The 25,225-nt window shown below is 35.7% G+C and overlaps 2 protein-coding genes across 9 annotated transcripts; one reads left to right on the top strand and one right to left on the bottom strand.

The window, feature by feature from the left end:
- Positions 1-2,824: 2,824 nt before the first annotated feature.
- Positions 2,825-6,854, bottom strand: LOC105168861 (cytosolic Fe-S cluster assembly factor NBP35). 2 transcript variants are annotated; one of them, XM_011089042.3, is made up of 4 exons: positions 6,707-6,854; positions 5,077-5,161; positions 4,881-4,982; positions 2,825-4,221 (listed from the first exon to the last, which is right to left on the bottom strand). In XM_011089042.3, exons 2-4 carry the CDS (start codon positions 5,117-5,119, stop codon positions 3,296-3,298), a joined length of 1,071 nt encoding a protein of 356 aa, XP_011087344.1. In that variant the 5' UTR covers positions 5,120-5,161; positions 6,707-6,854; the 3' UTR covers positions 2,825-3,295. The 2 variants fall into 2 exon arrangements, with proteins under 2 accessions (XP_011087344.1, XP_088739615.1); XM_088883489.1 differs by lacking the exon at positions 5,077-5,161 and having other exon boundaries at positions 6,707-6,853.
- Positions 6,855-7,312: 458 nt separating this feature from the next.
- On the top strand, positions 7,313-25,193 carry LOC105168859 (SNF2 domain-containing protein / helicase domain-containing protein / HNH endonuclease domain-containing protein). 7 transcript variants are annotated; one of them, XR_016066735.1, is made up of 22 exons: positions 7,315-7,832; positions 8,656-9,015; positions 10,399-10,531; positions 11,122-11,297; positions 11,989-12,062; positions 13,576-13,611; positions 13,692-13,782; positions 14,084-14,143; positions 14,809-14,992; positions 16,309-16,502; positions 17,549-17,650; positions 17,956-18,066; positions 19,065-19,130; positions 19,244-19,342; positions 19,651-19,896; positions 20,635-20,943; positions 21,076-21,266; positions 21,336-21,438; positions 21,545-21,690; positions 23,543-23,622; positions 23,697-23,853; positions 23,939-24,070. XR_016066735.1 is itself a non-coding variant. In XM_011089034.3 (22 exons), exons 1-22 carry the CDS (start codon positions 7,467-7,469, stop codon positions 24,965-24,967), a joined length of 3,573 nt encoding a protein of 1,190 aa, XP_011087336.1. In that variant the 5' UTR covers positions 7,320-7,466; the 3' UTR covers positions 24,968-25,193. The 7 variants fall into 7 exon arrangements, 3 of the variants coding, with proteins under 3 accessions (XP_088739609.1, XP_088739610.1, XP_011087336.1); XM_011089034.3 differs by lacking the exon at positions 23,697-23,853 and adding an exon at positions 24,698-25,193 and having other exon boundaries at positions 7,320-7,832; positions 23,939-24,114; XM_088883484.1 differs by lacking the exons at positions 23,543-23,622; positions 23,697-23,853; positions 23,939-24,070 and adding exons at positions 21,880-22,057; positions 22,146-22,297 and having other exon boundaries at positions 7,314-7,832.
- Positions 25,194-25,225: the final 32 nt, after the last annotated feature.

Here is a 25,225-nt window from a genome sequence, read left to right as displayed (position 1 = left end):
GACAGTTATTTTTCCGCCTCTGATTTCCATCCCTGAAGCTCTCTTGTAGTGACATACCAATTCACATATAGCAACCATCGTAGTCTCATTTACAAATAAGTTATAACAACTCGTATTTTAAAAAAAAGATAAGTTATAGCAACTCACAAGTAACAAATTCTAGAATATTTTTCATCGTCAAGTTCTTATTGTTAATTAATTAGGATCATGTTTTCAAAATGTGCAATAATCGTCTAATATTATTTTATATTTGAAATTTTCTACTGAAAAATCTCACAATTTAATTTTAAATTTATGATCAGATAATCTAATTAAGGGTATACTATAGTATAGACTAATATTTATTGATACAAGACATACCCCCTCCTTTTTATACTCGAACAACAATTCATGTATACGTATATTCTTCTCAAAGTACAAATAATTACATGACAATTAAATTTATTTTTTTATATATATAAAAAAACCGAAAGAAGTGATAGATCAACCATAGATATTAAAGTAATTGAGTCAAAAAACCCCACAAGAATGGTATTGTCATTGGGTCCTCAAACAAAGCAAGTGGGAAATGATTGGCTCTAAAGGAAATTGAAAGGTAGGAGGAATATTGATGAGTGTTCTTCAGAGGACCATTCATATATTCCCATTTCTAGGTTTTATTTCTTTTCAATACACACATATACATATATGGAAGATTTAGAAACAAATAGTTCTACTTTTTTCTTTTTTGTTAAAATTAAAAAATTGAAACCAACGAAAAATAAAAGTAAAAACAAACGCTTCTATTATTTTAAAGTATAAATTTCATATATAACATAGGTACGAATTTCTCTATTATTATTATTGTTTGATCTGTTGGAGTGTGACGGGAATGGAAAAGATATGGCTCGATCTATACTCCATTTTACAAAAACAAACTATATATTAAGAAATATTTATGAGCTCTCATTGGTTCAGAAAACTATATATAAATTGTTTGTGCATAATGAATTGTGTGTGTACCACAAACACAAGGCAACTGCATAGTAATTTCTAATAGCTATAATTCCAAGTGGACCCAATATTTAAATTTTCTAGAAAAATCTCATGTCCAATCCAACAATTTCAACTCATACTTACTATCGCATTGTCCTTATTGCATTGAAATGAAATTCCAAACATTAATTGAATGTCACGTTCACATCTATATATATATATATATATTTCTCCAATAATTGTTCCATTTCATGTTGTAGGTAAAATTTGGACAACGTAATTCGAATGAGATGTTGTACAATCCTCATGATCACTAGATTTCAGTCATTTGAGGTTTAAATTAAAATTTTAAAATATATGAAAAATTGAAAAAATATGAATAATGTACCCTTTTCCCTCTATAATTATGTATCTTAATTATGACTAAAGCAAGTCTTTATTTTTTTTTTTTGACAAAAGTATTTCCTGACAATATACGTAACCTAGGCCGAATAATGTTTTAGGCATGTCCGAACAATTGAGCCCGATAACTTCATATTTTATGTTCTGAGGGACAGTTCTATGGTAGGAATTTGGCTGCAGCTCCATCTTTTGGCCCGAGCATTTATAACCCTAATTAAACTAACTTCCTATCAAATTTAGGAAGGCCACAAAATATTTATATACAAGAATGAAATAATTAAGGTAGTGCAATATGAGCCATGAGAATGCATGTACCCTTTGTTACATTGAATGTTCACTCATATGTTGCCATCATGTGTCCTTTGTTAAAGGTCCAGGCGACGCCCGACAACAAATTCAGTAGTCCACATTCGCCAGAGTATATAATTAGGAGGGGAAACTGGGAAATAGTATTTTTCGTTTCATAATTTAGATTTTTTATTTTATTTTATTAATTATGAAATTTTTATTTTTTGTCTTATAATTTTTTTTTTTTAAAAAAATAGTATTTTTAGTCCCATGATACATTTCTTTTAGATATTTAACGGAAAAGATCCACGTAGATGCTAAGTGCATCGGACAAAAGATACTAATTTTTAAAAGTTATGAGACTAAAAGTAAAAATTCCCTAACCAACGGGCCAATAGTGTAAAAACTCGAACAATCACTTGTTAAGCACGTGGTATTTTTTATTAATATACCTAATGAAGAATTGTCGTGGAACTAAAAGTGCTACCTTTAAAAATTACGGGATTAGAAGTAAGAATTTTATAATCAATGAAACTAAAAGTGAAAAGACCCTAAAATTATATGATGAAAAGTGCTGGTTACCCTAATTTAGAGGAAATCGGTAAGGCTGCTAATGAAATGATTTAAAATAAAAACTGTAAATGGTTTTATATAAAATAGATTTGAAATTTATTTATAATTTCACATGAATATAGTCTAAAAAATTAAAATTCTCTGTGATATGTGCAGTTGAGTGCATCGATCCAAATACAAAATATAAAATTTTCATTATCAAGTACGTCATCGTAGTATATATACAACATATACACAGCATAAAACAATATCTGCTATATAGGAAAATGTATAAGATGCTATGTCATGGCCCTCTATGATAGGTCACATGCCTGCGTCACAACTCAACTTTTCACTAAATCAAGATCAGTTATGCTATGTCATGGCCCTCTATGATAAATTAAATAGAATTGTGAACATTAAATTACACATAATAATAATATGTTATTCTATCATATTATCACGTATACATTTAAAAATATTCATAAATCCACTTACATGCTACCCAAATAAGTGACATGAAATTTCATATCTGGAACTCAATCCAAGACATTATGATCTGTCCTATCATCTTTGTTGTTGAAAAAGAAACTGAGCCAGACAAAAATGCAAAAACAGACTGATAATCAAATTATATACTGCTCGAAACTAAAACGAGAGAAGCGCAGTGCTATATACAAGAAACAGGATTACAATAAAAGTTTACATAATCATACCGGCTAAGGCAATGTTCATATCTCCTGGAGCTTCATCTCCTGCTGTTACTGCTCACATATTGAATAGCAGTTCCCTCCTTTCAGCCTTTACGTTAGAATCAACATGGGTGACAAACCCCCAACACGAATTCCAGCTTGTTGATGAAGTGCTTGTGGTTGGTGCTATAATCAATTCTTTCCTGGACACTAATTTGCCTCCTGTGCATAAAGCAATGATTGTGCTGCAAAAAATTCTCATTTTATTTTATTTCAAGAAAACATATCACCTCCAAGAGAACCCTTCTTTGTTTAATTTTATAAAAAGAGAAGGTACATCAATACATTGATGATTTACAAAGGAAACTGGTTCAGATAGCCCACACCTATGCACCTTCCTCGATTCTAGATACTTCCAATTGTGATAACAGTTTCTCTATGATGGTCTTTAAGGCAGGAGCACTTATCAGGCATTTACTGTCATCAAAGCAAGATCTTCCTTCCTCAGCAGCTTTACACAGCTGAGGGTCCAGGGGAACCTTTCCAAGAAAGGGGACGCCCATATCCATGCACATTTTAACACCACCACCAGCACTACTATCAAACACTTCGCTGAAAGCAATTAAATTTAGCATTTCTGGACATTTCTCTTGCATGGATGTAATAACCCAGTCCGTCATGTCTTTTTGTTCACCAGTTTCTGTGACACTCATGAATCTGAATCCTGACAAGGGTTGGCAAAAACCACTCATGTTTTCGACTACTCCAAGGACTTGCAATCCTACCTTTTTACAGAAACTCACTTCTTTCCTCACATCGATAAGAGATACCTGCTGTGGGGTGGTAACTATGATAGCACCATCTATTCCAGTTGCTTGGAGGAATTGGACAATTGAAATATGCTCATCTGAGGTCCCAGGTGGTGCATCGACTACAAGGAAATCAATCTCCCCCCAGTAAACATCTTTCAGAAATTGTTTGATAATTCCATTCTTTCGAGGTCCTCTCCATATGACGGCTTCATCAGGGTGGGGAAGCATGAATCCAATAGACATGACACCGAGGTTGGACTCAACATAAACAGGAGACCATCCAAGATTACTCTGATGAATCTCTTGTCCTTCAAGACCTAGCATCTTCGGGATGCTTGGACCACAGATATCAATATCAAGGAGGCCCACCTGGAAATCCATAGCTGCCAAGGCAAAAGATAGTTGAGCCGAGAATGTACTCTTGCCAACACCACCTTTGCCAGACAAGACTAATATTTTGTGTTTGACTGTTGCCATGCGTTCAGTAATAGCAGCCAAGTCTGGAAAAAGAAACAAAAATGTAAAGAGTCCAATTGACAATAGTCATATGCAACGGCAAAGACCAATCCACGATTTGATATTTCTTAGCAAACTAAAATAACAAGAAATCAGAGATAAATAATTCTACAGATGATTTACATACTATAAGTTGTTTCCAACCTAATGCATTTTAGAATCCTTTAAGAACAACAAAAGGGCAGATACTTATCAATCATTCAAGTATAGTATGGCCTTACCTAACCCTTCTCCCTTCTCTTTTCTCTGATCTATAAATATTAAATGGTTAGCTTTGATTCCGTTGAATTTAATTTTCTTTATTTACTGTTTTAGTCGAGGTGAAAAACATTAATGCACGAGATATTTAGTTAGTAAGTAGAAGTATGAAACATCTACTCATTTGCTTAGTGCAGATGATAGGCAATGATCATCAAGTACAATGCTTTCATCATCAATGCCAACATTTCAAGAACCAAACTTTAACCTTTTCCTGAAGAAATTGCTAGTAAATCCCACCAAAAGGAATTCATCTGAATGTTCATACATATAGCAAGCAATCATTAAAAGGCATTTGCAGCCTATACAAAAAGGTATAAACTTGAAGCCCCAACTTTATGACTATCATTATATGCATGACCCAAAAAATAGTGGGAAAATGGACCTGGATCGGGTCCTTTGGGAGCAGTAGCACAAATCTGCTGATTAGGACATCCTTCACAAGCATCAGATTTTCCAGCTGATTCAGACTGAGGTCCTGGGCAATCTGAAAATCACCAGAAAATATTAAGTAAGAGAACGACATTTTAGAGCTCAAGTGCTCAACAACATAAAAACTCTGAAAATTGAAGTTCACACACGTTCATTGGCATTTTCAGGTACTTCATAGCCTCCATTTTCCATTTCTCTAACTCTTTCTGAGCTGCTGACTCTGAATCCTGTTTACTGTTTCAGTGAAAAGATCAACTTTGTGAGAGACAATTGCATTTGGTGAGAATTCTGGATTTTAAGGATTAGCCTTTCGATCATATACATGGGCTGGCCTAATTTATATTTTCGTATTCATGGAAATTGTCACCTCTGGCCTCCTCACATGTAGCGCCGAAAGGACACAAAATTTAGAGCACGCTAACTTGTTCAGAAAATCCAGTACAACATCAAGACAAAAATTCATTAGCATCTCCCACAATCCGAATCAGATTCGAATACGAAAAACCAACTATAAATCCCAATCCCGTTTCCATCACATAGGACTGCAAAAACTCGCATCGCACAAGGAACGCACACGTTCAAATGCATTGATTGCCTTATATCAATATCTCAAATGGATAGGTCATTATATAAATAACTTTAGTTTTACATCTTCATGGACAAGTGAAGAACAATATAAACTCATAATAGGTCATACATAAACTCACATTAAGACACGATCCCAAAATTCAGTCAAAGCATCTTAGGTAAAAAGCAAATGATCTCATTTCATAAGTCAAAAATACCTAGTTCCCATTCATAGTTAAACTTTTACTACAGCGCTACACATGAAATATAATGTTATACAATTGCACCTGAAAATGAGGTTTCATATTTAAATAAAGAGTTCTCTCAAATAGTCTTACTAACAGCCAGTTTGTTCTAACTAGTCACCTAAATGTGTAAAACTCTACCCTCCACAAAATTTGGCACCTTAATCATCAACATACCAGAGTTGTTTGGGGAGCAATTTTGGTCTACACCAAGGTCCAAGAAGGTGGTGAATTCTTAGGAGGAGTCCTAAGACCTCAAAAAGAATAATCCTAAAACGCCATTAGAATAATCTCAGAAGTTAATGATTCTCAAAGATAAAAGTAAGGAGGGTTCTACATTAGATTTGGCCTTATAACAATTAAAAAACACTTGGCGTGGTTGCTCACAAACCTCCAATTAACACATGCGCACACCAACCATTTCCTTCACTCACTCGTACAAACACTACAAGACAGCCCTAAAATGAGAACCACTCCAAAAAACAAAGAATACACCATACCATTTAACATCCATAGTTATAGCTTATAACTCCAACCATCCTCAAGCATAACTCAACAGCAGAGGTCAACTTTTCCACAAAGTTTCTAGGAGAGCAGCAGGTCCAAACTATAAACATAATACATATCCATCTCATCCAAAACTCTCTAAGATATAAACATGTACAATCAAATACCCAATCATGCAAAACTCTCTAACACGATATTGTTCAGTTTCACACGATTTATTAGCAAGAACAATCCCCTTTTCTCGTCCATATATCAGCTATCAAATTTTCACCATTCAAATTAACTAGTTAAACCAAAGTCACGACGCACAATATTCACAAAACTATAACAACACATGACTGAAAAGCTGACATGCGATGAACCCACCCATAATTCAACATGCGTGAACAACCCATTATTTTGCTTTCAAGGATTAACCCAATAAAACATTCAAAAGTTAACTTGAAAGCACAAAGGATACCTATGAAGAGGAGAGAGGAACAAGAGCGAGAAAGTCACAGGTACCACTGCCGCTCCGGCGATCTCTCAACTGTTTGTGCGACAGACGGCGGGTGCAGAAAGGTTTAGATGTGTGTGTTCTTAGGTGTTTAAGAGACAGGTGAACTAAGTTAGTGGCCTATATATATATCTATAAATTTTTGAAATAAATAAATATATTATTCAAACTTTATTTATAATATAAAAATAAGTAATTATAAATAACCTAAAATCTAATCGACGATCATTTCATAGAAAAAATTAACTCTATTTTAACATAAAAGGACAAGTAAAAGAAGGTATTTTGTCTATTTTTAAAATATAATTTTTTTAATTAAATTATAAAAGAAGTTATTTGGCATAATAAATTCAAGATTTTGGATTCGAATCTCGATCCGATGTGTGAGTATTTATTTATTTTATTTAATATAAATTTTATTATAATAAAAAAATATTTTATATGAGTTTACTAAATGAATGATATATTTATCAATTTATTTAATATTAAAAAATATGTAATTATGATTGAAAAGAAAAAGAAGAAATTGATGGTGGGTGGGATTCGAGCAAATTCAATCCCTAATTTCTCCTAAATTGTTATTTGGGGCAAGGGAACTCCTACTCACGTGACTTTGACGTGCATATCCAACGATGTATTTGATGACTTGAGTCTTGACTATTGTTTCCCTCGGCCTCGGCGCTCTTCCCCATATTTCAAAAACACAGTGAAGTTTTCAGCAGAAATGGAAAACGAAGAAGAAGAAATCACGGAGGAGCAAAGAAGAAGGGCCGCAGCAAACAGGGCGGCAGCCCTAGCCAAGCGCAAGGCAATCCTGTCAGTCCACAAAGAAACCGCTCATCAGAGAAACCAGTCATGGAAACTCTTCAGATGCCGGAAACTTTCTCCCCAGGCCGCCTCCAAAATCCCTGTTCCCAAAAGGCCCTTTATTGTCGATTCAGCTGGGCCGAACCAAAAGCCCGAGAGGTTCCGTGCGCGGCTGGAAATATGCTCGCCCGATTCGTTTTCCGTTACTCCTGCTGCAGTTGATGGTTTTGTGTATCCTGGTGAAGATATTTGCTTCCATAAACTCAGAGATTGTCTGGCCAATGTAAGTGATTGCTGTATTTGTAACAGCTCTTGGGTTATCTGGGCGGTGAAGGCGGGGGCGCCTTTTTTTTGGGACTTCAGGAAAATGGAATGTTGAAATAGATGGTATATGATAGGGGTTCCTGGTTTCTTCAAGAACTGATTCAAGCTTATGGAATTGTTTCTAGCTTCTTTCCAAGATTTTGTAGAACGTAGAAAAATAAGAGACTGGGTTATACATACTGGTGTAACCACGGTGAGGCTTTAGAAAACTACATAAGAATATTTCTAGGTGTCCAAACATGGTCGATAATATGAGTGAGAATAAAATGGTTTCAGGAAATAAAGGTAAAGTTGCTGCACTGCAGGACGGGATACTGAAATGCAGACAGAATATGAAACAGAACTGGATGCTCTTTAATTCTGTGAAGAATTATAACAAATTTTGCAGGGATTCTTTGTATTTTCTTTGCCTAGTTCCATGCCGGGCCAATTTAGCCTAGGCATAGTTTGTCATTTATTCTTCCTTTTGTTTTAAGTATACGTAATTAAGGACGGACAGATTAGATTTATAGTTATATCATTTTCCTTATGCTTCTTTTTGGGTTATAAAAGCTCCTCTTCTTTGAAAGTCATTGTGGGATTTCTTTCATTTTCAATTGGAAGGAAAAACAGACAATTCTTTTCCCAGTTATACTATAATTTCTAGGTAAGTAGTTTGGTTAATCAATATTTGGCCCTTTGTTTGTAAATCGTAGTAGTGTTCAATGTGTGAAACAACATTCACCTTGTGTCATCTTTTAGCTGGTTTATCAATATCTTTTAAATTCTTGGATCCTGGTCAGGTTGTTTTGTCACACTACACCCAGAATACTGGTGGTGGAAAGGCATGCGTTTACAGACTCTATGACTATCACTCAGTCCTGAGGTCTTTAAAGAATTGTAGAGACATTGAATGTGAAGAGATACCTTGGGGAACCTTTAATGTCATTGAGAGGCTTTCACATTCATTCGTTGCTGGAAAATGGATACCTTGCAGGCCTGAGCACCTACCTGATGAGAAAGTAGATGAGTTAATTTCTGAGCTCCCGAAAACTTTGGTAAATGCTCTGCTGCCTTTTCAACTTGATGGTGTACGTTTTGGACTGAGGAGGGGTGGTCGGTGCCTCATTGCAGATGAAATGGGACTTGGAAAGACCCTCCAAGTAAGTATGGAAGTCTAAATTTAATAGAATGTGAATATCCTCTGAAAGGACCTGCTTCTGGCGCAGTTCTTTTTCTTGATTCTCAATGAGCTCTGATCATAATCAAGATGAAGTCATACAAGAAAAATATGACAGAAAATTAGAGTTGTCAAAAGCATGATTTGGAGTGGTGCACCTAAACAAAAGTTCTTGGAACTGCATCTTTGGCCTCTTTTACTGTGAAAATTGTATCCACTGAATTTTTGAGAAAATTCATAAGGGTTGCAAAGTTTTTCTTAGTTTGGTGAAACACCTTACTATAAATTGTTTGTTTGGTGCTGCTGCCCACTTTATTTGATGTGAAAATAGATGCTATAGCCCTTCAAAAAAAATGATTTTGTAACATTATTAGATGAAGAACATTGTATTGCCCAAGGTCTGTCAATTTCTATGTAATTTTTGGTTGGAGAATGAAATCTGTTGATGTTTAAAAGGCAGTATGGGGTGTGCACAAAGCAGCAGTATGGGGTGTGCACAAAGCAGCAGTATGGGGTGTGCTTAAAAAAGGCCTCAGACAAGTTGTTTGCTGATCCAATTTTGTTTGTATTTATTTTCTGCTTGCCCTGGTTTCTGGAATTCTCTCACATCTAATCTGATCCAGGATATACTGAAATAAGCTGAAAAGATAAAGAAAAATTGTTGGAAACCAAATATGTCATCCTTTTCTTTTGGACAATAAGCTTCAATTGAAAACTTAAACTTAGGGAGTATAATGAGAAAAATGAAATTCATCTAGTAAATGCGTCTCGTAGATGTAGAATCATAATTGCACCTTCCCTTTGAAACCAAGTGGATAAAAGTGTTTAATTTTGTGCTATCTTTGACCAAATGTTAGGTCTAAACATAGTACTAAAGATTTTGCATCTCTAAACAAAAGTTCTTGCCTCTTTAATTTGGTGGTATAATCTGTAAGCTGCCTATGCATCACTCTGCAAACATGAATTTCTTTTCCATCTTTGTTTCTGCTTCTCTTTAAATTCTAGATATTAACCTTTTGTTGCATTTATTGAAGTGGCAGTCTCCTGGACAGATAAAAGTCATTTCCATTTTCTGATGTCTTCTTTAATTATGTATAACTAGTGATTATATATGTAAATGAGTGTTCTAAGTCTGATCACTTGCATGATGGACTGTGAAGGCGCTAGGCAGTCAATGTCAAGAATGATAATTATCTCTATTGCTGCCTGATATTTGTATCTGGGTATCTCCTATTCTATTTTTCCTTTAGACAGTTAGTTGGTTACTAAATTGACATTGACTTCCTGTTTATGTATGCATTTGTTGTAACTTCTCTCAGCCAAAAGATTATTATTTTACTAATTCAGACTCTTGGTTTTGTAATAGGCTATTGCAATTGCAGGCTGTTTCACGAAGGAAGGTTCCATACTTGTTGTCTGCCCAGCTATTTTACGACATTCATGGGCAGAAGAATTGGAGCGCTGGTTTCCTTTCTGTTTGCCTTCTGATATTCACCTAGGTATCTTTCTGAGATTTCTTCACATTTTAAGTCCTTTTGTTGCCTTTAAATTGGGCATGGTATCGTGGAAAGTGCAATCACACTCGTTCTATTTCTCTCTCTCTTTGTTTGGACTCTTTTTTTGTTTATGACATGACCTTTCTGTCTCTTGCATGAGCAAATTTCATTACGACTTATGCAATGCAGATTCATTTTTTATCTCTATCCGAATTTCTCTTGATTCATTATTCAAGAATGACATATCTATGCATTTCCTTTTTTTCCCCTGCTTCTTTTGATTCAATTGCGGGAACCGGACATGAGATAGGTGGCACTTCGGGACTTCGCATTCCTAATGTATCTATATATATAGATATATAGATATATAGTACACTACTATATACCATATTCAAGTGTGGTTTAGGTGCAACTTCAGATGAATTTATATGTAATATTATACTTGTAATGCTGAAAGTTTTCTATATTTGAACCAAATGGTGCATGCCAGCGTACATCGACTGGTAGCCTTTGAAACATCATTATATGATATTGCTGTCTGCCGCATGCCCATTGTTTGTTTAAGGTGTGCTGCTTCCTTTTCGTCTTTGCAGTTTTTGGTCATCAGGACAATCCTGTACGTCTCGATAAGCGTCCAAAAGTTGTAGTGGTATCGTACACTATGCTTCGTCGTTTGCAGAGTAGCATGTTGGAGCAAGAATGGGTCACCTTGATAATAGATGAATCACATCATCTACACTGTAACAAAAAATCTTCAGAAAAAGATGAGGTACCAGACTTGCCAATAATATTCTGACTGATCCCAGATTGACACATTGAACCTGGTTGGGTTTATAACCAGCTAAAGAATTTCAAGTTAATGTATTTAATCACTCATCTGAAAACAGGGCATAAATGAATTCATGCATGCTCTGATACACATACATACGTAAGTTGGTCAATATAATGTGACGATAAAAACTTGACATATGCTTTTAGTTTGTAGATTAAATGGTGCCTTGATTAAGACATACGGTGAAAATTTAAATTGTTTGGTTGAAGCAAAATAATCAAGAACATAGGCAAGACTATAGTCCTGACCTTTCTATTCAAATAGTTGCTTCCTAGAGCAGGCTTCTTCATTAAATACCCTTTGGTTATTTCAAATTTAAACTCGGGGGAGAGAAATTTATCAATGCTTTCTCTTTGCTTCACTCTTCACTGTTAAGATCATGCACTCTATGCTATTACGCTGAGCACAAATTTCACTATTTCTCTTCACTTTCTTTGCAACATGGATGTGATATGACTTTACTGCTTCTTGGTTCATGCAACTTCTTGAGCTATTTAATTTTTGTTGTGTTTTTGCTTTCTTAATGCCTGAGAACCTTTTAGATGTAGAGACGATTTTGTACATTTATATAAACATGCAAACTTCATTTCCATAGTTACTCACCACAGTTAAAGTTCACTTTCTACAGCTAAAAGTTGTACTTGATGTGGCTGCAAAGGTCAAGCATCTGATTCTACTGTCAGGAACTCCCTCTTTGTCAAGGTGCTGAAATCATCTTACCTTTTAATAGCTTATATTAAATATGGCAAAATCTCATTTTTGGTCCCACTAGATAGGGCCATTATCATTTTTGGTTCTGAGCTTTATGGGCTAAACATTTTTGGTCTCCAAACCTTAAATTTTTAACAGCTTTGGTCATGTTCCATTAACTTTTAACGGAAACGGCACATGATTAGACATGTGCCGTTAATCAATGGTCAGGGTGCGAAAAAAATGCCTTTTAGCCAATTATGTAGCTTCTTGGAGGGAAAAAATGGCGCCAACTCTCCTTCTAGCCTATTTATACATGTAAAAGAACCCACAACATTCTTCCCCCTATTCACAACAAAATATTACACAACATTTTCATCTTTTTCATCACTGTAGCCAAAAGATGTCACAAACTTCTAAAAATGCTTCAAATATTGAATGCTATTGTCACAAGGCTGCTCATTTAAAACCTCGTGGACAAGTGACAATCCAAGTAGAAGGTTTTATAGTTGTTCTTCGAGGAGAGGTAGAGGTGATGTGGACTTTTGATGTGGTTTGATCCACCAATATGCGCAAGAGCTACTGTAATAATTTCTGGTTTGTTATGCCGATTGAATTTGCAAGATGAAGAAATTCGAAAATTGCATTGAAGAAATCAAATTTTGGTTTTTGTAATGATCGGGTTTTTGTGCTGTTGTTATGTATGTTGGTAGTTTGAACAATTCGGAACTATGTACTATATTATGTTTTTATATATTACTAGATGACCTTTTAGTAATGGTCAATTATGTATAAATGACTAATGGATATGCCTTTTTTGCAAGTAAATGTAGCTTATGTTGTCTTTAAATGTGTAAGAATAAGTCCTGTAGATTTAAACAACCAAAATCCTGTTGAAAATACATAGAACAAGAACAAGAAGTAGTCAAACAGAAAGTGGAACTGAAGATCATAATCCACATTACATCTTGAAAATTTGCCAAAAACTACTACCACTTTACTTAGTAAAAGGGAGTGAAGTGTTTTTTTTTTGTGATGAAAAAAGATATTGTGGGTTTTTTACAAATATAAATAGGCTATAGTGATGAAAAAAGATGAAAGTGTTGTGTAATATTTTGTTGTCAATAGGGAGAATAATGTCGTGGGTTTTTTACATGTATAAATAGGCTAGAAGGAGAGTTGGCGTCATTTTTTCCCACCAAGAAGATGCATGAACAGCTGAAGGGCATTTTTTTCTGCACCCTGACCGTTGACTACCGGCACATGTCTAATTAGGTGCCGTTTTTGTAAAAAGTTAACAGAACAGGTCCGAAACTGTTAAAAATTTAGGGTTTTGGGACCAAAAGAGTTGAGCCCGTAAAGCTCGGAACCAAAAATGATAATGACCTATCTAATGGAACCAAAAGTGAGATTTTGCCTATTAAATGTATATTAATCTCTTTTCATTGTATGAATTCTATGTGGCTCATATTTAAATTTAAAAGAATGCTAATATTGGGTTGCATATTTTGCTAGGTGACAATAGACCTTATGACATTTTTCATCAGGTAAACATGTTATGGTAAGTAGTTTGGATTTTTCATAGCTTTGAGTTGTTATTGACCTTTCTGTTTTATTGGTAATTTGTTTTAATTGATGCAGGCCGGGTTTGCTTGGGCAGACCAAGTATGAATTTGCAAAAACTTACTGCTCTGTCAAATTTGTCAGGGGTTGTCAAGGAAAAGTTTTTCAGGTAAATTTGGGTTCGTTCTTTGAGTACTATGTCTCTCTGAAAGTGCTGAAAAGTGTGAACGTTTTCATCTGGCTTGTGCCTGGCACTTATAATCTATGGTATAAAAATCTAATTAATGTGATCTTACTAATTTTTGTTGTACAAGTTTCTTTTCTTTTACGCCCTGCTCCCTGGGTCTAACCACATTTGTCAGCTTCCTGCATTTCTCATTTACTGATATTCATTAACAAAATTTCCCTTTTTGTATCAGCTACGATTTGTTGTTTTTTTAAAAAAATTCACTATCATATCTTCTTTGTAGGATTTCTCGAGGGGGATACGTCTGGAGGAATTAAATATTTTACTGAAGCAAAGTATTATGGTGAGGCCTTTGTATTTCTCTTTATATTATGAGTGCTTCTCTTTCGATGTATTCAAAACATCAAGTTTTGTTATGTTAATAGACCTGGTTGACGGGAACATTACTCTAGATTTGTGGTGATGGTTGTCCCAAATCTGATGTCATGAACAATAACTCTTGGACTCTTATGACAGTTAGTTGCTTATATATTCTTAGGTATATGCACCATATCAATTGCCAATTCTTGTAGTGCCCTCTACAAACCAAATCGTGGCCTTTAATTGACTATCGAATAGAAGTGTGATTTTTCTGAAGTCTAATAATGCTGGTCGTTGGAACAGATTCATGATTTTCGTTGACAAACTGGGCATCATTTTCAATGTTTTTCGAAATGTAGTATCAAAATATACACTTCTCCTGTAGCTGTACCACTATAGCAGTTACTGCTGTGCTCTCTAAAAGCCTTCCTGTGTCATTTGATCGAGGACCTAAGTGGTTGAGATCTTTTAAAATCAGAGTACATGTTGCTGAAATAGATGATTTTTACTTGTCCATCTTATTCTATGCTGTGGATATTTTAATATTAAGACATAATTTGTTTGTTGAAGTTTTGATTTTTCTTCTCTTGTCTTTTCTGATTTGGAATTTCTTTGGCTAATATTGGATTCTTTTCAACTATGGTACAGGTAAGACGCCTAAAGGAGCATGTTTTGTTGCAATTACCACCCAAACGTCGGCAAATAATAAAGTTAGTTTTGAGGAGATCAGATATTAATTTTGCAATGGTAACTCTGGGGCTGCAAAATGTTGATGCTTCTGAAGACAGTGATACTGAAGATGCATCTGTCCACATTTCTGAGGAAGACCAAGGTACTTTTGGTTCCCTTTAATTTCATACCCCATGTTTACTGAGAACTTGCTGTTAATGCAGTAAATACCTGTTAGTGATGCATCAATATTTTGTTTATTAGCTCCAGCCTGCAATATACAACCCATCGTCTGCAGTATTATTCCTCTTGCTGTTTATTCTGTCACAGAATCTTCTCGAATGATGCTGATCTTCTTTGTAATTGAATGTCATTCTTTGATGGTTCTTTTTTGACGCTTCACTGACTGTAAGGTTGACAATTGTGAAATGCAAAGTTATTGCTCAATTTAGCTTGAGTTTTCTGTTGCTGTAGCTTTACTCATCATTCTTATTTGAGTTTTTATATTGCTTGTTAATTCTGGGTATGTTTTGAGAAAGTTTCAGACCAAGATAATGATAGCTTCATAGAGAAGCATCCAGCAGTATTCTGGTGCTCGGTCATGGAACTATGGGTTAAGTAAATGTGTAAGATGCTTTGACTGATCTAGGTAGCTGATAATGGGTTTTTTCTGTGTCAGTTCCTAAATTGTTTAATAATATCTTTGTTCTCTGAATGTTAGAATGGTTAATTAAAAATGTGAAGATTCCTGTGATGGTAGCCTTTGTTATTATTGTTATAGGGTTGATTGGTTGTGAACAGGCTATTTTGGATTTTTTCCATCTCAGCTGCCTAATTACTTTTTGTCTTATTGTTGATCATTAACATACTTTTGGTCAATTGTGTTGCAACTTGGAATGCCCACATAACTAGTGACTGGGCATTTTGCGGGTAAAATCAATTATTTACACTGAACCATGTAAGACTTCCTCTTTTCGAGCTTTTTATTTTGAAACCTAGCAGTATTAGCATCTGCGATATTATGGTGAAATCATGTTCCTCTGCAAATCATTCTTCTGTGACTGTCTTTGGTACCTTAGTCTGATATTGCTATTCATTTTTTAAAGTGTCACTCCCTGAGGCAGTTTATCTATGTATATAATCTTTTTCAAAAGAATGCTGATTCTCTAGAATCTTCATTACGGATCTTGATCACTTAAAGTGATATAGAAACATGATGAGGTTGAGTTTGGGCAGCTTTGCAACTGGTGGAATTTATCAGATAATACCATTGCCTGGTTTGCTGAAGCTTTGTAGTTTCCTTATGCACAATAAAACTGATGCATATGCACATGTTATATAATAGATAGAAATGAAACAGAAAAGATACATGTTTGAAGCTTTTAGAACATTGAAGTGTGTTTAGAGAGTTTTTTACTTGTATGAGTTGCAGCATTTTTACATATTTTCATGATAAATATATTTTTTTGCATCATGCAGAAAGTGACATGAATACGAAATTGTCAAAGAAACTATCAGCACTTGGTATAGCAAAGCTACCTGGATTCTTTGAGTGGCTCTCTATACATCCCATCATGGCGGAGGTGGATGGAGAGGAAACCAGGGAAGACAGTTCTGGTTCCCACAAAATGATTGTATTTGCTTATCATCATAAGGTGCTTGATGGAGTGCAGGTGAGAATGCTTTTTGTGGTTGGAAAATCTTCCTAATATTTGTTTCATGGAATTCATAACATTTATGCCAAAGAGAGAAGCAATATATGAATCTCCTCTTTTGCTTTGTCTTGTTTGTCTTGCTTTAAGTTTTTCTCTGACCTGCTTGACATGCAGTCCACTGGTAGATGAAAAGGAAATTTTTCACTTTCTTCTTGTTCTCCTACCAACTTATCTAGAAAAAGAAAATGAAGGCTAGTTTTTTTGAAACTAGAGCCTTATGGTGTCATCCATTGCAACAGTTTGTTTATTGTTGAAACTATTAGCAAACTGACTGCCTATTTGAGCAACTTATGTTGCTTGCAATAACGAGAAATTGTTGGACATAGGTAAGGATTCGGAACTGTGAGTGGTCAAAATTTTAGTACAAAGGCACTGGATTAAAGTGTGGGATAATCTCTGTTTTAGTTGTAGGAAGTTCATAATGAGATGCCTAGTACTGTTTCATGTTTGAAATCATTTATAGTCAAATATGTACATCTACAATATATATATATTTTTAAGTATGGTTGTAAAGATACATATCAATGTTTTACTTGCAAACTGAAGAGGCAATTAGTTTTATGGATCTTTTATCAGCTTTGACAAATTATGACATTGGCTAAGGGTCAAACTTGTATGCTGTGCTCTCTCTCATGAAATGACTTGGCACCTTCTAAGGAAATAATCACTGTGTTTGTGCTATTGGTGGTTCTAACATATGAACAATTTCTGTGCCTACTTTGTCTGAAAATTTCTTTGTTTAATACTGTAGCATCTTCATCCTATTAACATGATGACATGCTGTATGCGTAGCTTATGCACTATTGCACCTTAAGTGGTTAAAAATGTCATCCTCTCAAAGATGCAATAGTGATGGGAACACTTAACATAATTGGCCTGTGGTAGAGATATCTATGCTTGTACTTTCCTTGAATTCCACTGGCATTGCACTACATATGCTGACATATATCTTCTGCTATTAGTAGGCACTTATTTGTACTGACTATAGTTATGCTATGACACAGGCATTTCTATGTGAGAAAGGAATACAGTTTGTCCGCATTGACTGTACCATAACGGGTATTGATAGGCAATCAGCCATCCAAATTTTCCAATCATCAAAAGAGGTAAGGTTGTGTTCTTCCTTAATCATTCCTGGTCTATTTATGTTTTGCTCGTTCATGGTGTTTATTATTCAGTTCCGGACCCTTATTTGGGCTTCTGGGCATTTGCTTTCTGAAGTGGCTGCCTAATAATAAAAATGGATGCTTCAGGAATTTTCGCTTCTATTATTTTGGCTTCTTCTGAGTCCTAATGCCATTATACTTACTATTCTTGACCTGGTTGTTTTAGTTTTTATTTTAGAGTCCAGGAGACAAGAATAAAAATTCTTTTCCTGCCTCACTTATTCATACCTTATTGCTTTTCTCAGGTTAAAATTGCATTAATTGGCATTCGTGCTGGAGGCGCTGGGCTTAATCTAACATCAGCGGACAATGTTGTGTTCCTGGAGTTACCTATGAGACCGGGTGATATTCAACAGGTGCGTTTGTTTAGTATTTTGTGTTTTCTCTATGTTGAAGTTTGATGATCATTGTACTAACCTAATTAAGTTAATATTTCATCATGCTTCAATTTATTTTTTCCCCTTTATAATTTCTTAGAGAGGGGTTCTTTAAGTTGGGATAGTTTTCTTTTTCACTTCTTTCTTTTTCCTCTTTTTTTGGATGTGAAAGGAATATATTTAAAAGAGGGGTTTCAAACTCCTTGATGCTATGAAATATCCATTCTTTTGGTTGCTCAGTTTATTAGAAATAGGTTTTATTCTGATGAAACAAATATATACATCTTGATTAAGATCAATCATCGGCTTATATTGTAACATGGAGTTGTAGCAGCAAGATTTTCAATTTTTTGGTGGATAAAGTTCCACCTGCTGTCTGTTCAGGTAGTTGCAGGCTTTTACCACAAGTGTAGCTGTTCATTTTCTTTTTTCACCTTTGTTTTGATTGAGGCAGCTATGTGCATGTATTAAGTTGTCAGCTAGGAATTGTCTTTTTGTAAGAACTTTCATGAAAGCCCTGATGGTGCATGCAGTGATATAGCACAAAGGATTTGTTAGTGCAAAATTTTAGGTCTGAGAGAGTCTGATAGACTCAGGTTAGTTGTTTTCTGACTTTTAAACTGAACTCTCAGACTTGCAATATGTTTATGATAAATTCAGATTTTTTTATGGTTGATTATTAACAAATTAGTGTCTTAATTTTATTCAGAATTCTACATACTGCGAACTTTATTTTCCTTTCATTCGTAAAGATTAGCGATATCTTATTCTCTTTTATAATCTCAAAATTGATCTATTTAGAGTTATTGTTGGTGCCTTCACACCATTATAGTCTCAGATATGGGGGGGGGGGCATGGCCATACCATGTCTTAATTTTGCAGTATGACAAGATTTTAATGTTGCTTGAACTTTTCTGCTAATAGATTAATAATATTTGTATTTACATTTAATGCTTGTATCCTTGAAACATTTGAAGGCTGAAGATCGAGCTCATAGGCATGGGCAAAAGAGACCAGTGAATATATATATATTCTGCGCAAAGGTGCCTGTTTCTGACATAAAATAGATGATAGTTATCTTGCTTGAGCATTTTCTATAGAATTTCCTTGTGCACCATTTACATTTTTTGTTCTTTCTCCTCTTTCTAACTATCAGGATACTTCAGATGAGTTACAGTGGCAGCAGCTGAATAGGAGTTTACTTCGTGTTTCTTCTACTGTAAATGGGAAGCATGATGCTATACAGGAAATAAAGGTATCATTTTAAAGTAATTTCTAGGATGTAGAAAATGAGAAGTTAAGCTTTTATCTGACTTATTATGTGACTGCTCTGTAAGGGTGGCATTATTATAAGCATGCGTGATGCATGGCTACTGTGTAATAAGGCTCTCTCCTTTGCTAAATTTAAAACTCATGTAGTCATCTTAACTACCTTATTTGATTTTCTGTTCAATACTTTCTGACCTTGATTTTTTTTTTTTGCTTAAGATCTAACTTTAGAGTTATTGTTTTTTTTTTTGGACACATTCTATGTGCGGGTATTGGGTGCTCAATGCTACTCAGGTTGAAGGTGTATCTTATCTAGAAACCACCAGGACTGCAAGTGAGAAGAGCAAGAAAGTAATCACAATCCAGAATTCTTGCATAAATCATGGTTCGCGGCTTCTAAGGGTGTCTTCTGAGACACATGTTGAAGCCAATAAGGGTGGGCAAAGAAATGAAAGTAAAACAACTGTAAATGGAGATGGAAGCGCCAATAATGTTGAATATGGAGTTAAGAGCTCTATCCTGTCCACTCTCCGGTTTGAGGTAGACTGAGTTTTGTTTTATTAGGTTTACAATTGTTACATCATTGTTCATGGATAATACTAATCTTCTCAAAATTTTCTTGGCTAATGATGTAAACATATCAGCTACCCCTCCTTGCTAGATCCGCATGGTAGAAGTTAGTTAGACTTTTAGACTTGTCATTCTTGAATACAGGCTTAAAAGATGCTACTTCTTAATTGTGCTACGTGCTGATTGAGGTGATTTTTATTCTGTATTTTAGTTGTTTGAAATCATTAACTATTGAAAGAATTTTAGTCTAGCTAGCAAGAGGTACTTGATAGGAACTTATCTATATGATGATACTAGGCTATATTGATCCATGGTTCCAGCTTCTGCATTCATTTGCAAATGTTTCACCTTCTAGAGATGTATTCTTAATAAATTTCAGCTTCTTCTTGGTATCAACTTTTCTGTTGCTCAAGTTACTCTTTTTTGGTTCTTTGGCTTCTTAGCTCATTATCATCTTGTGGTGCATGTGTTTCTGAGCCAATAAATTCACTCATAAGCTCCAGCTATGGCCCCCTTCGATATAGATCTTTAAAAATGGTGTCACTTAAAATATTATAAATGATGCAATAGCCAGACTTATTTCTTCTATATTCCTTGCGTATAAGGAATGGTAAACGTCAAGATGTAAATGACCCAACACATTCACTTTTATATGCTTTAGTATTCTAGAAATATGGATTTTATTGCTGAAGTTCTAGTTGTACTCAGGTGAGCCAACATACTGGAAGGATCCACCTGTATTCCTGCACCCCTGGAACAGATTCAAGACCAAGACCACTTTTTGAGAATCTCCGGCAAGAGGATGTTGAGTGTCGTGCACTTGCAGAGGGAACTGATAAAACGTGTACTAAATCTATTGCAGATAATCCACTATATAGGGAAGCTCTTATGGCATTCATCAATGAGTGGAAGAAGTTGAGGCCTATTGAGAAGAGGAAATTGACCAACAAACCGTTGCAACTTCCACTATCTTGTGAACTGTGCTATTTGAACGAAAGTCTTAACCATGATGATGGGGTATGTGTATTTTGTCTTGGGTATTAATAAGCGTTACTGCTGCATTTTGTTGTCTGTCTTCTTAAGTTAAATCATTTGTTCATAAATTGCTGCTAGAAGCTTATTGACTGACAATTCTGCTTCTTTTCTAAGGGACTACTGAGAGGTGGTGGAAGTCGAAGGCGTAAAACACCTACAGCTGAAATAAGCCATCCATTACCATCCAATGCTGCATGGAGGAAAGTCACTCTCTATGGTGGTCATGGTCGGAAAGAGAAACTTTACCTTCAAGGATGGTCTGACATGGATGACCCATTATGCAAGCTATGCCAGACTCCTTGCAAGTAGGTCTAGACAACTAACTCCTTTTCTAGCGAAGCAAGGAATGAGTTATGCATTAATTTTGATTGCAGGGGAAACAACGCTAAGGTGCCGCAATTCTTTGAGGATCTTTTCTGTAGTTTGGATTGCTTTGAAGAATATCGCTCACGGACTAGCAATAGATATCTTCGTGAGGTTTTGACCTGGATTACTTGTTATTGCTTCCATGTTACCTATATGATTCAAGTCATGTGTTTTTGTTACCAGAGACATACTAGAATTAACTGTGAGAGGCTTGCAGGGGCTTTTCCAAGTTGAACGTGGCCTTTGCACTAATTGCCAATTAGACTGCCATCAACTTGTAAATCGTTTGAGACCTCTATCAGTTGAGATGCGGCGAGCATATATTATGAAAGTGGCTCCAAATATTGCGAAACGAGATAAACTGTACGTTCACCTTACTTTCTATGACATTTAAATTATTTTAGTCAGATCTTAAAGTTCTTTTGCAGAATTTGTCTTATTAAGTGTTTATGAAACTCTTCCTCCGTATAAACCACTTGTGCAGTTTCCTTCTTAGCATCCTGCTACTTTATATAGTCATGTGACTATTGTAAATAATCTACACCATTTTAGTACCTCTGTCCATGATTATACATCAACAAGGTTCAACACAGCCTCGTCTTCACAAATTCAATACTGGTGGTTCCTTCACAAGCTTGTCATGAAGCGGAACTCTGATCCCAAGAGTTTGACGAGTTTCCTCCACAATCATCCCATAAAGCAGGATTTGCTGTCATTGCAATACCCCATGGTAGCCCCCCACTACTTTACAACATCTTAATCAATAACCTTGCCACCTCCTTATCCGTGCAATCTCTTTTTTGTGTTTTACTTATCAGAAAAGGTTTTATACTCTTCTCTGACCCGATGTACGATGGAAGCCTCATATATTTCCCACGTTGCCATCTCCCCAATTCATGCAGACTCTCATACGCTGTGGGCCCCTTTTGGATGGCCCTACCTCAGGCACTCACACACGTTTCTCACCCTCTGACAGGAGCAGGATCTTGCTTCGACACTTGCCACGGATTTGAACTTAAAATAGTTACTGGGCAGCTTCAGCTCCTTCAACAATCCATCCCGGCTAGCTAAGTCAGCCTTGCTTGAAGTGTTTGTGTGTGAGTGTTGAAAGTGATTAAAGGTTAGACCGTTAGAGTAAAGAAAGCAAGGGAATGCCTTAATAAGAGTTTATTAACTCAAACTTGCTTCTATATACCTTGGTGCCTACAAATGCAACACTACCCAAATGAATGGTGATAATCACAAATATCCTCCAACTGTAAGTGGGCTTCTGGAGTCCTTGGAGCATGTCACATACTAAAAGATATCTATAAGGCAGCTCATATGAAACTTCTCTACCTGGCTTTTAAATACTTGTTACACTCTATACATTCTAGAAATTTAATTTGGGGAAATGTTTTCAAACCTCCTAGCTCTGGTTAAGTAACAAAAGTTACTCTCCAGCAGCAGTGTTGCACTTGGAATCGTGGACTGTTGCATCAAGTTCAACTTATCAAAGAGTAGGAGCTCGAGCTTAAGTTCAACTTGAGCCGCTCTGAAGCTCGCAAGCTGACTCAACTCAAGTTGAATTCGTAGTTGAAATGCATTTTGGGAGGTTTTTCTCTGGTTATTTTATCAATGTGTTGTGGGGTTCCACAATTTTGTTACAAGAATATTTGAGGTTGTCTCGCCTATAGTGCCTTCTTTTATTTTCTATTATCGCTTTGATGCATTGATAAAACTGGTACCATAATGTTCTTGTGGGAGTAGGCCTTTAATGTAACAGGGATGATGGTTTCTTGGCCTGGGGTTTATCACAGGTGTTAGAATGCTGGAGTTGGAGGTTTGCTGGTTATTTCATGCATTGTCCCTGTTATAGGAAATGATTCTAACTCCATGTACTGCTTGTATTCTTCCTGGGCATAAACTTCTTTGTTTTTTGGCTACACATAATGTCTTCTAATTGAAATTTGAGATTGATTGTTCCAATGTGTCAGTGTAATTGACATGGAAAATAGGGTGAAGAGGCTAGATAGTACACTATTGAACTAGTAAAGGGTCCTCGTGAAACTCTTTGCGGTGCTAGTGCGTCCATAAGTTTACAATCCATTTCTTTGCCTTCTTGAGATTATGGTTCTTGGGGACAGAGAACTGAGGCTAATAAATGCAGTCATCATTTTCAAAGTAGTACTCTTCTATAGGTTTCCATTCAATCTGTTTGTTTGCCATTTTGCAGACTGGAGAAGCTTGTTCATGACCCTGCAGAAGGCAATGCTTGGCATGCTGATCACATCATACCTGTTTATAAGGGGGGAGGTATGTCACAATTGTATTGTTTAGATTTATTGTTTTTGAATTTGCTCTCTCATTAATCCTCTGATGTCTTACAGGTTGATTTTACTCATTTATTTCTATTATAAATAGCTCTAAAGAGCCATGTGCCTCCCCCCACCACCCCCCACATGCTCAAAAATGCTCCCAAGGTGGCGTTTTGTAATCTACTGCTGTTGCTGAGCGATCTGAATTTTAGATCAGTCATGTTTACCGGTGGTTATGGTTGTCTTAATTTCGAAAGATTAGTGCAAGTAAAAGAATGGCAAGTTCTGATGAATTCTCTGTTTGATTTCTCCAGGTGAATGCAAGTTAGAGAACATGAGGACCCTCTGTGTTGCTTGTCATGCTGATGTTACCACTGCACAAAATGCAGAACGGCGTATTGCTAGGAACAAGGCTAAGAAGCAACTCAAAGACACACTGACCAGCCTCATAAATGTCGTCAAGCAGTCTGCAGAAACCGATTTGGTTCAGGTGCTATAGTATTCCTACTCAAATAGGTGCTCCTATGGAGAAATTAAAAAACTCCTAGTCATTGATTGATCATCAACTGGATGAGATAGTAAAGAAACATTTTTGCCATTCGAAGTTTGAACTCCCCATTGCAAATAACGTATATGCATACACATACACATGTAAATTTGATTTGGCATCGGTTTGGGTAACACACTTTTTTTAGTTCATTGATTTGCTGGGATGCCAAATTCCAATGTTTAGAGGGACTTTCTATTGAACGGAAATGGACTATAATGTACCATTGGGCTTGGTAAAAGATTTGTCAGTTCATCATGTAATGGATGTTGCCCTCTTCTTGATAAACTCTAGGAAGTATTCTCTAGATTTTCTGATTTCATGATCAAAATCAGAATTAGATTGAGGTTCATGTGAAGTAAAATTGAAGTGAAAATTCGTAATGTTCTTTCAGTATGCTATATTACGCTCATCAAGATTCATCAGTCACTTACTTTTTAGGTTAAGGTGAATGTGAGCATTATACCTGATATAAAAGACCAGTGTTACTTATTCTAGTCATATTTTATTCGTTCTTTGCTTTCAGGGTTGTGACTCAAAGTTCCCAAGTAATGATCTGGACGATGATCTACTAATTGAGATCCCGGGAAGCGCATATTCTGGTGTTGATGTTAATACAACTAAGGAGCAAAATGAAGAGCAAGAACTGCTCAAGAAATCTTCTTCAGAAAATATCTGCTCTGGTAGTGGTGAGGGCCCAGGACCTGTTCACTGCAGAAAAAGATGCCAACTGGGAAGCACCAGTAATTTTGCAGAATCTACGTGTATAGTAGAAACAAAGCACGAGAATCCTTGAAAGGTGAAAGAGGGAGTGAAAAATAGTGGAAGCTCGAGTTATTCTGCACAACCTCTATAAAGCGCTGAAAGTTGATGAAAGTGGAAAGACGAAAAAGAAATGCCTTCATAGATCTCTATATTATGGAAATGTGGATAAACCACTCTAATTCTGCACAACCTGTGCAGTGTTAATTGTATTGGAACTCGTCAGAAGTTAGAAATGGAGAGCCCGGAGATCCTCTTAATTCTTCGTCACCACCTTTATATTCATGCTATT

This window comes from Sesamum indicum, linkage group LG8, assembly GCF_026168435.1.
Source record: "Sesamum indicum cultivar Baizhima isolate 11 linkage group LG8, ASM2616843v1, whole genome shotgun sequence".
Taxonomy (NCBI): domain Eukaryota; kingdom Viridiplantae; phylum Streptophyta; class Magnoliopsida; order Lamiales; family Pedaliaceae; genus Sesamum; species Sesamum indicum.
Note: the sequence above shows the minus strand (reverse complement) of the source record. Positions and strands in the feature narration are given on the sequence as shown.